The 11,543-nt window shown below is 36.2% G+C and overlaps 1 protein-coding gene across 1 annotated transcript in view; it reads left to right on the top strand.

The window, feature by feature from the left end:
* LOC114066641 (spastin-like) overlaps positions 1–11,543 on the top strand; it is a gene marked incomplete at its 5' end in the record, with an annotated part of 17,110 nt that extends 5,567 nt beyond the window's left edge. Inside the window, 5 exons of the mRNA XM_027901473.1 lie at positions 7–60; positions 695–774; positions 2,631–2,701; positions 4,565–4,605; positions 5,869–11,543. Of these exons, the coding sequence (XP_027757274.1) occupies positions 7–60; positions 695–774; positions 2,631–2,701; positions 4,565–4,605; positions 5,869–5,991 (369 nt within the window). The remainder of the gene's footprint in view (positions 1–6; positions 61–694; positions 775–2,630; positions 2,702–4,564; positions 4,606–5,868) is intronic.

The following is an 11,543-nucleotide window of genomic DNA, read 5'->3' as shown; positions in this document are numbered from 1 at the left end:
TTTTTTTTTTTTTCCAGACGATTTACCAAACGGGTATATGTGTCTTTACCAAATGAAGAAGTAAGTATTGTTTTCCATTCCTATTCTTCATTTTCAGATAAATTTTAATTAAAAAAAAGACTGTAAGCAATTCTTAGCTTGCCCTCGTGGGTGATTATAGGTTTTTTTAATTAATTTCTGGCCCAGCTTGACCATGTACACTGTGCTTTAATTCTGGCAACTATTTTAAGGTTTTGCTTTTTTGTTTTTTAACTGATGCTAGTAGCAAATCTGGTGGTAGCTACTCAGTATGTCTTGGTTAGTGAGGCATTGCTTACTTACTGGCAGGCATGGACAAGTCTGAAATGGGACTTGAAGGAGCATAGTTGATTGTCTGGAGAAGAGTGTTTATTGCAAAAGATTTAAGTAACTTTTTTAATGTTTTTCACCTCAACAGCAGATCAGGACTTTTGATGAGGGTTCTTATGTATTATTCTTGGAGTAGTTAGACCCTTGATATTGTTATTATCCAGTCCCTGTCTCTCCTCCTGAAGAGATGATAGTGTACAGTCCAATCACAAAAGCACCATAGGCAAGTTTAAACCGGTGAAGCACAAAAGCCAAACTGACAAACACGTAATTTTTGTTCTTGCAACACAATTTTAAGTGTACCGTGAAAATGAGTTTTACATCTGATAATTGTATCTTCTTTTAGACAAGATTGATTTTACTAAAAAATCTTCTAAGTAAGCAAGGAAGTCCACTGACCCAAAAAGAGTTGGCTCAACTAGCTAGGTAAGTATTTTGTAGGTAGACTGAATAAATATATTCATCAGACTGTTTCTTTAATTCAAGATGTAACTAATGTAAATAATCAGACAAGTGACAACATGAATTGCATGCATTTTGGCAAGATGGTTTCCTGTCAGGCTGTATGAAAGTGCATATATATATAAATGTATGTATACGCACACACCCAGTCAGGTTTCTGGTGTTGAAACATGCTCATGAGTGGTTTCCTTCGAGGAGGAGGGAGGGAGGGGGCTGTTTCTCCACCCGTCCCCCAGGCAGTCCAGCTCTCCTCCCTGATGCAAAGAGGCAGTACCAATTTTGCACTTGGCATGCATTTCAAACCAGAAGCAACTTTTCTTTGCTGGTCCATTGCTAGGTTTGTTGAATGTATTATCAACATAGCAGAGCGAGCACTGGATAGTTTTAGATTCTTTTAACTTTCATACTTGATTGTGAAAACATGAGTTTAATGCCCTTCCTGTTATGAAGCTGGGTTGGTTTATGTTTTTCATCATGAAGATTGACACTGCTGCTTTTAGTCACCTAAATCTAATAATGGGTATGAAAGAAGTTAGACTAAAAAGCAGGTGGAGCACCTAGGGCAAGGAAGAACTGAAACAGAGTGTGAGATAGCAAGTGGATGTACTTCAGTCATTGTTCCTGTTTGTGGTAGTACACAGGACATGAGTACAGTCTTGTATGTAGCATTTGGCAGCCTCTTAGTAATGTTACAAAAGTTGATGTGTAATCCAACTGAACATATTCTCTCTGTACTTGAAGGTTCCTAGCTCAGGCCACACTTAGGCTGCAATAATAGCTAACTGGAGGAAAAAGACAGTGTCTTGTATTTTAACTGGAAATTTATGAACCAGATGACAAATGCAGCTCATGTACACCTTTTTTTTTTTAAAAGGGTTTAGAGAAAATATAAAAGATTAGGGTCCTGCCTGCTTTGTTTTCCATCTTTCTTTGTTTTGAAAATAGGTATTTACCTCCTTCATGATTTTGTGTTCCTTTTCTCCTCTGCAACTTTTTCTGTAATCTGTAATGGACTTAGTGATCTCCATAATACTAAACTCTTGTTGCTGCAGCTAGCCACTGCTCTACAAGGTTTGGGATTTTTTTTGTTTTCAGATTTTCCTTTAGGTAACCTGTACTACTACTTTTCATTTATGCTGACATTATGCATTGGTGGCTTCCTAGTTCAGTGGAGACCTTTATTCTGCAAAATATTTCATTGGTTAACTTGGATATTAAATACAATTCTTGGAAAGCTCCCACAGAGATTGGCTCCTTGGATTGATTATTTTTACCCCCTACTTTGTAGTTCTGCAGATTTGGATGATTTGTATGACTGCCAATTTTATAATAAAAACAAAAAATCAAACCCCAGTAGATATCAGAATTTATCTTCCTTTCAGTTCATATCATATCATATGTAATGTGTGGTATTGGGTTCTCTCATTTTACTGGTCAGGTTGAAAGAGTACAGAACAGTTGAGGCTTGGTTTTACATTAATTTGACAAATGTTGATAAACTAGTGGTAGGGAGTTCTCATAACAGAAATAGTAAATGTGCTTGAGATTAGTTTTCATCTACAAACCCAAGCTGGTTGCTACCTTTTTGGTTTTTCTAGAATGTTATTTGGGACTTGAAGTAGTTTAATCTGGGAAAGACTTCAATATAGATCATTTAATTTAAATTCACTTCGGATTTATTAAACTTGCAAAATAACATCAAAGTAATAGTTCTTCTCATTAAGTAACATTTCAATTATCTGCAATTATATGGTTTAAAGCAGGTTTTTATTTTTTTCTTCTTCCCCTCCTCCTTTCCCTCACTTTTTGCTTTAACAAAGAATGACAGATGGGTACTCTGGAAGTGACCTAACTGCATTAGCAAAGGATGCAGCCCTGGGCCCCATTCGAGGTAAGCTGTATAGATTTTTATTTAGGTTTTGAATAAGCTTATTGCCTTGACACTAGAGATATTTTCTTACATCTTTATAATTCTTAAAGCTCTGAAATTAAACTTTTCACATTGGGTTTTAGTCTGGTTTTCGTAATAGCATCTTTATAAGACTTCCCTTACACAAAACCCTTCAGCACCATGTGAAACAGACCATTCTTGTCTCTCAGGAGGAAAGCAGGGTGAAGTGTTTCTTGAAGCTTTGTGGGACTTTTAACTAGTATGTCTTTCCGAGGTTGGTGTCAGTTCTGTTTTATCTAAATTATTACTTGAATAGCAGTCTCTGATTCCATTACTTGTCTTAAGGGGGAAAATCTCTTTCAACTTTAAAGGAAGGAAAACTGAAACAAATTTTATGTGGTTTTTTTTTACATATGATTTGAATGGCATAGCTGCTTTTATTTTTCAATCTTCTTAATGTTGAATTGTGATCCAGATGACAGTTGAGACATAAATAGAGTTTTAAATATTTGTTCTTCATCTTACATTTCCAACTTTGAAAAAACACAGTTTTAATCAGATAGTTTTTTCCAACATTCCCTCTCCTTGTTCTCTCTGTTCCACTAGCTGGTTATTATGTCCAGTTGCCACATCTGAATGAGCTGATTTTGTTTAGTGGAGATCAGTAGTGGGATTTTTGTGAAAAAAAGATTGTGAAGATTTGATACTAGCTTTCTGTTTGCAGACATATCATCCTACCCGACAGAAATGTGCTGCAGGCAGGCAGAGCAGGAGGGTTCTGTAGTACCAGTTCTGTAATATCGTATTGTTGCAACCCTGTTAAACGATAGATGGGGAGGAGAGGTCCGTCCATGTTTTGTGGGTGTGTTTGTTTTCTTATTTTTTTTTATTTAGTAAAAAACCCTATAGCATGCAGTTTTGCCAGTGCACTATCTTTTTGAAAGCAGCTGTTGGAAAGTAATGTTTTCTATGCATTTTCTTTCAGCTATTGAGGTTGTAGGGTACATCTTCCGAAATCCTGCATAATAACTGGGGAAACAGAATTGCATTAAATGGCTCTCATAAGAGACATCGTGTCTCCTAAGAATTTGAATATATTTATTTAGAGTGGTGGAATTAATAATGTATGCATTTAGGTATGCAGGCTTTACTTTGCTGACAACTCACTTCACACGCAAGTCCATTTCAAGAAGAGACCACGAAATGTGCTACGTCGTTCTTCCACCTGCTCCTGGCTTCCATATAAAACAATTTATTTTTTAAAATGTTTTTCAATGTCAGCCTTGCCAGTCCTGCCTAGATTACTTTTCTTGCACCCTCAGAGCAAAATGTTTGCTGTAATACGTTGACACCACAACAGCATTGCAAGTAAAGGAAAAAAAAAAAAAAAAAAAAGGTGAAATGGTGAAGGATATGGGAAGGATTAGATCCTATAAGGCAGCACTATAAGCAGATCCTATAAGCAAGAAGCACTCCAATATGCCCTGCCTGATTTTATTTCTGTGTTCTTGGCTGACTGTTTCCTGAAACTTAGTAGGGAGTAGGGCAGTTGTGGATACCAGGAAAGATACAGGGGAAGGTAGCTCTGTCAGCTCATGTGCTGTTTTCCATACTTAAGGAAGAAGGAGTAATTCTGCTACCACTTTATAGTGTATCTGCAGTGCCCGAGTGGGGGAGCAGCCTGGTTGAGGAACTGATAAATGGGGAAGAAGGAGGCTAAAACACCATATACCTTTCTGTACAGGAGACTGTGTTGAGGCAGAAAGGGCTTTTTTCCAGATTAAAAGTATTTTTATCATTTTTTATTTGTCAGAAGTGTTGAAAGTTGTTCTTATGAAACTCACTGATCTTTTATTTTTACAGAATTAAAACCAGAACAGGTGAAGAACATGTCTGCCAGTGAGGTAAGCTGTCCCAGCAGTTGTTTTCACCTTTGAATAAAATTTATGCTCACTAGAAACTTTCAAGGTCCCCTTTTTTTTTTTTTTTTTTAACACATAGTATCATACAAAATACCTAGGATAATTTTGGGGGGTATTATAATTTTTTGATCACTTCTTCATTAAAGAAAATTCTGCAGAAATAGTGATTGAATACAAGATCTGTCCTCAGATGTCTGAGGACATCTTTGTCGTTTGTTGGTTATCAGGCTTAAGATCATCTCTCTTTCTGATAGTAAGTCTCTATTGATCTTCATTTCAGCTGACTGTCCTGTCTTTTCCTTCACACTGAACTGCGGTGTCTGCTTCCTGTCAGATGCTGTCAGAGGCCTGGCTTTTATTTTCTCACAGTGTTACTCCCCCAGAACATTTTCAGAAGTACTAACGTAAAATTATTTCTTCCCACTCCACCCCCTATTTACATAAAGTAGGTTAACTTAAGGAGAGTGAGAGATTTTAAAACAGATTTGTGTGTATATATATATATATATGATACTTATATTCATTCACATGGAATGTGAACATCATAAAGAAAAATAATTAAACTTATCACCATCTGTAAACATCAAAAGAAAAGCTAGAGGTTGGTCCTGTGTACTAAAGTTTCTGTTCAAGTGTGTTCGTAAAGCACAATTAAGCAGGGGAAAATGCAACAAAACTTAATTTCTCAGTTGCTTTTTGTGTTTGGCTTGAGGTCACAGCTAAGGCTGTGATAAGCTGAAAGGATTTGTTGCAAGAACTTGACAACATCTGTGATAATTTATTGTGCTGCCGTCATATGTACCAGCTCATACCACCTAGTGAGACAGGAAGTAATATCACAGTCTCATGAGCTATTAAATAACAAGATAGATGTTACTATTACCCAGGATTAGTTTATTAAAAATGGTAAATACTGGTAGTCTTAAATTTCAAGATCTTGCACCAGGTCATAGAATCATAGAACACCCCAGGCTGGAAGGGACCTTTAAAGACCTTCTGGTCCAACTTTTTGTGGAAAAGAGAACCTTGATGAGATTATTTAGCACCCTGTCCAGTCACATCTTCAAAACCTCCAGCAATGGGGACTCTGCCACATCCCTGGGGAGGCTGTTCAGTGAATGACTCTTCTCACTGAAAAAATCTCTGTCTTATGTCAAGATGCTTTGTTAGAAGTGAGTACTAAAGTACTTCTTGAACAAACCAAAGTACATAGACTTTTAATGATCCTGATGTCTTTCTGTTTAGATGAGAAATATCAAACTGTCAGATTTCACTGAGTCTTTGAAGAAGATAAAGCGCAGTTTGAGCCCTCAGACCCTGGAAGCGTATATTCGCTGGAACAAGGACTTTGGAGATACCACAGTGTGAAACACTACTTGAAATGAAACAAAGTGCTGCCTGGGGAGCAGTTGGTGCAGACTACTGGAAAGCAACCAGAGTTTACAGGACTTTACAGATATTTAAGTATCTGCATTGAAACTTGAGATTAAGAAAAAATTATACGATGTGAAATGTGTTCATCGAAGCCTCCTTGCCATTTAGTGAGGATTTACACACTGTAAGTAAGAGCACAATAGGACTCGAGATAAGATTCCTAGCAATCTGATTATGGTTTGAACAATAATATATGTATATGGTTTCAGCTGCAAGGCTCTGATGATGTTGATCATCAGACCTTTTCCCTATGTTGTGTGTGTGGTTTTTTGTTTTTAATTTTACCATGACCTTGGTGAACAATTAACATGGAACAATGATGTTCAATTGGAGGTTTGTAAACTTTGGTTCAGTTTTTGACTTTTTTTATCCTTAATGTGCCAAATAAAACAATTTCCCTGTGCAGAGAGAAAGAACAGCATTGGGGAATTATGATTATTAAAATGTAAAAAGCAGCTGGTCTGTTATTATTTGTCTTTTTGTTTCATTGTAATGTGACTGTATTGTTCACAGAACAGTTTTAAAGAAGACCTTTGATAGCAGAGCAGCAAAACCACCCAACCCTTTAAAACCAATTCAAACTGTCTTTAAAGAAAAAAAACTAAATAAAAGAATAGACTAAGATATTAATTTACTGGCAGTATTTTCTCTTGATGCATTTTGTAATGCTTCCCTTGATAGAATGTTAGCTTTTGCTTATGGTGTACAACTTTGAGCCCAGCTGATGTTTGAGAGAGTTAAGTGATGCTAATTGTCAAATTTCAGAAATAATGTGTTTCTACTCTGTATTTTGGTCTGTTTATGATAATTGAAAGTAAAATTTCCATTGTGATAATTTTTTTAATCTTCACATGTAAGCATTAAAATACGAGGCTACGTGTTTAATACATGGCACTCATTAATGTTTTTATAGCTTTCATATGTTTAGGTTTATATATTAAAGTATGAAACACTCAACTGATCTGCTTTTTTAAAAAGAAACTGCATCTTTGTACAAATACTTGTTTTTATTATATAAATGACAAGCTATTAAAAAAACAAACTCTTTAAGTGATAGCATTTAAATACTGTAATAAAGGAAAGCATCTTTGCCTTTATTTCTGAAGGCCCAACATCTTGTTTACAAATTCTGCATGGATTAAACACAGATATTTGCAAGGCAGAACACTAGTTCCTTGTTAAAGCAGGTTTGTGGGTTGCTTTTTGGTTGGTTGGTTTTGGTTTTTTTTTACAACTCTCCCAACTTAGTGATGTTAAAAAATGCATATTGTTTACTGTTGTTTTAATTAAAATGAGTTATAAGTGTTCTTTGCTTTTGGTCTTAACAAAATTTGTTTTTAATTTTTCATTTAACTTATTTTTTGGAACTGTTCACCTAAAAGTTGACTATAAATAATATATTATATGTATATATGAAAAAACCCCCTAGCTGATAGATGCAGTATTAGTAGAGGAGTCTGTGCTCACTGTGTAGTATTGAGTACTAAGTAAGCAGAAACCGTCAAACTTCTGAGATGCACAGATGCAATATGTTTGGGATTCTGGTTTTGGGGTTTTTTTTAACCAGAGATGCTTTTAACTGATCTTAAGGTTAAAGGCAATCATATAAGCGAAGATTGTGTTACACTAGTAGGCCTTTTGAAATAGTCTAACCAAACCACTTCTAGCCTTCTAAGAACAGGACTCTCTCAAATGTATGTCTGATATGAATGAAACACGTGACTTCTGTTCCCCTGATTCACTTTTCTGGAGAATTGAGAAATGCTAAAAGATTTCAGATTCTTAAATCTCATGTCTTGCTTTGCCTTAGTTCTGCCTTCAGTAGGCTATCTTTGTTCTTGGAGATTCCTGGCTGACTGAATCCATATAGAGCTAAGCATAACTCTTATGTTGTATTAGCATCTGCCAAATAGCTACAGCTAAGAAAGACCCTTGGTGGTTCTGTTCCTAAAGCTTTTGTAACCTTTCCTTGAGATCCTTTGCAAGTGAGAACTTTGAGGGTAACTTTGGTTTTGAGTGTTCCTAAACGATTGTTACAAACCTCTTGTTTTCATCTTCTTAATTTTGAGGGATATACTGGTTATTTATTTCAAATACATACTTACTGGCATGGGATGGGTACCTGAAATGTTGAGGTAGAAGATCTCATCTGCTGAAGTAGCACCAGTACACAGCACCAAGGGTCAGAATCACAAGCTGCTACTTCAGAAAGAAAAGGGACCAGCCCTTTCACTGCTTTGTGCAACCAGTACAGGACAAGAGAATCTGTGCACTACTTTGTTTGTCTATTATGACCTGATTGTTTTCTGCTCAATGGGTAAAGTACAGCTCTATAAATTAGTGATGGAAAACAGTAAAAAGAACAAAAGTTCTGCAACATCAGTTTGCTCCACAGCTGCTGGATTCTTAGCCCATAACCAAGTGCTGTTTAGTTCATAAATCTCATTTAAATGCCTTGTCTTATGCTATTTCCTGAATAGTGTCTTTTAAGAATAATTCTGTTCCTCTTAAGGCGTTATCTTGCGTCTTCTTTCTCATTTTACATGTCCCATCTCAGTGATTTTGTCTTTGCATTGGATTAACTGTATATAAGAGCAGATCTGAGTAAAACAACCAACAAAAAAACCCCACCTAATACCTCTTCCCCTCAAAAAACCCCCACAAGCTTCAGATTACCTGTATTTCCCAAGTCTGTAGTACATATATAGAACTTTGCAACTATATTTTTCATAAAATCAAGTTATGTCCTAATACAGTATCTTGAATTTGGATACACAGGACAGCAGCTTGAGTGCTTTTAACCTTTGCAAAGACTGCTATTACACTGGCTCTCTAAACTGTCTCTTCCTTTTTTTCTTTTCTGTTTTTTTCTTGGGTCAATCTGCCCACTGCTAATGAGTGAGTGACTTGACCCACTTTTTTGAGATGATGAGGAAGCAGCTTGTCTGCCTTTCTGCAACTGCGTTTTACTGACCCTGAGTGTAGCAGTTACTGGAGGGAGAAAAAAAAAAACAAACAACAACCAATCCAAGCCCCCTGTGTTTTTTAGCAACTTTATATATCTTTCTGCTTCTATTAAACAGGTTCCTGCTTTAATTAAGGAAGAGCAGCACCTTTTGTCTTTCTACATCTTGGAAGAACAATATCTCCTCAGACTGCAGGTTGTTACTTGTATTGGCATAACAGGAGGGAAAAACTCAAGCACTGTAGAATGCTCTTTCTCCTTAAAATGAGAATTTGTTGTGTGTTACGATGTCCCTTTTACTAATGTTGACTTTTCTGTAGACTACACCAAACCTAGGGAGGTTCTTTCCTTGTGGTTAAGACAAAACCAACACAGAATGTTAAATTAGGGTATTTATGCACAAATAAGTCTCTCCGTCCTGTTAGTTTCTTAGACTTTACAGGGTTTAGTGTATTAGAAATAGGCATTCTGTCCCTGAGACATTTTACTGACTCTACTTTGGACAGTAAGTTGCTAATGCGGTTCTGTTGAATACTGCCCTGCAACTTACTTTAAGTACATAATAAATGTGATAGTAATACTTTAAAATGGAGAAGAATGGGATCTCTAAACTGGGAAGTAGTGTTGTCACTGCACTAATTAGAGACCATTCCTGGTTTCGCTGTTAGATTCTCTCAAATGCTTTTAAAATGACAGTTTTTATACGTATAACTCAACCTTACCTTCTGGTGTAGAATAAATAGTATTTTTTCAGTCTTAAACAAATGAGTTTAGAATAAATTGCTTGGTGTTGCCGTCAAGTCCATCTTGTGAAATTTAAGTACTTTTTACTGGGAAAATTGAATTCAGATATGCTGGCAAATTTAACTGAGACATCTGTTCTGCAACTGGAAAGCAGCATTCTCCTTAGGGTTTCCTCAATCACCTATGGTGAGACTTCACGCCCTAGATTTTTCACAGTGCTTTCCTACGCCAAGACACGGATAATGCATAGCTGTGCCTAAGACCTGCATCTCCATCTACTCCAGCGCTTTGGTGATGCTTCTGCATGTGGCAGCTTTGGGAGGTGTCCAGCACTGCTGCATCTTGAACAGATTTTTTCATCCATTGTCTGTGGCAGCCTCAAGCTTTTGTGATGTTTTTTTTTAGTTGTTGGGGACTTCTACCAGATATCAAAAATGGAATGAATAGTAGCAAGCAGGTAGTGAATGCAAGTAGTTATCTCAGTCATTGTGCTAATTACAGGCAGTACATTATTAGTTTCTCTCGAGCTGCTGTTTAGCGTTGAAGAATGTTGTCTTACTGACTTATGTGTATTTTCATGTTTAGGATGATCTGCAGACATCCTAAGAGATGAACAATTGAGTTATTTTCTTCTAGAATCTCTTTCCTTTTATTATAATTTTCAATATTTTTTCTTTTAAATGTTGTAACAATAGTTCCTCAGGATGAGGAAGTTAAGCTGTCACTTCCTGAAAATACAAATTCATCTTGTAAAATATGGGGAAATTTGTATTTTGTTTTTCCTTTGTTAACTGTCTTAGAGTGGAAACTTCTTACCTTATCAATAACTACCTCCTGAGTTTGGCAATAATTGGCAAGATATACACTCCTCCAGTGGATTCAAAATATTGGCTAAACACTTCTTCAGAGTCTGATCTTTTGATTTGCAAATGTTTGACATTATTTCTGGAAACTATGGTGATCAACCTTGTTTTGCTGCAAGACTTTCCTTGCCTTCATGAGATGCACTTCTTAAAAGCCTTTCTTCAGAGCAGCTTTGAGGATACAAGGTCAGTGTTCTTTATAGTTGGTTAATACAGGCATGTTCTCAGAGACACCAGGAGTGTAGCCTCTCGGGTCGGGCAGGGTTGTTTTTTTTTTTACGATTAGAAGCGGGGAAGAAAGTACTTTATCCAACAGTCGCACACACCTGTCAAAGGGACTGGAAACACAGAAACTGTTTGTACCACATGATTGAAATTTTTACTCATGTGAAGGGCTAGTCAGTATTTTTCAGAAATATGTATTAAAGTGACAAAAACCAAAGGTGGAGACAAAACAGCATACCCCACCCGTACTAAGTATATTGGACGACTCCAGTCTGGGATGGGGTTAATATTTGTATTTTTTTGTTTTGAAGCACTTTTATTTCATTGTTCTTTTAAGAATGTTTTCTGAAATGTTAAACACCATTTTACTAATAAGCAGTGTAAAAAAGCATGATGAGCAGTCACATAGCTTTAGCTCCACAATAAAATGTTGCATTTGTCCTGTTCTTCCTGTTTTCTTGTCTGTTTTTCAGATAAAATGTCCAAAACTAAGAGCCTTTTCATTAAACCTGAAGCCCATTACATTGCTGCTGGTTTAAAACAAAATAATTTAAAAAATCAGCTGTTGTATACCAGATGATGGAACAATAAATGTGTAAATAAATCAGTTTCTAAAGGACATAACTCAAGTTCTTAAAACTAATGTAAACAGAAGTGCTACTTCCTAAATAAATGTGCTGAACTTGAAA

This window comes from Empidonax traillii, unplaced genomic scaffold (genome assembly GCF_003031625.1).
Source record: "Empidonax traillii isolate 1590-97213 ecotype Southwest subspecies unplaced genomic scaffold, ASM303162v1 scaffold786:size292376, whole genome shotgun sequence".
Classification (NCBI taxonomy): Eukaryota; Metazoa; Chordata; class Aves; order Passeriformes; family Tyrannidae; genus Empidonax; species Empidonax traillii.
The sequence above is the reverse complement of the archived record's forward strand: the minus strand, read 5'-3'. Positions and strand labels throughout refer to the sequence as shown.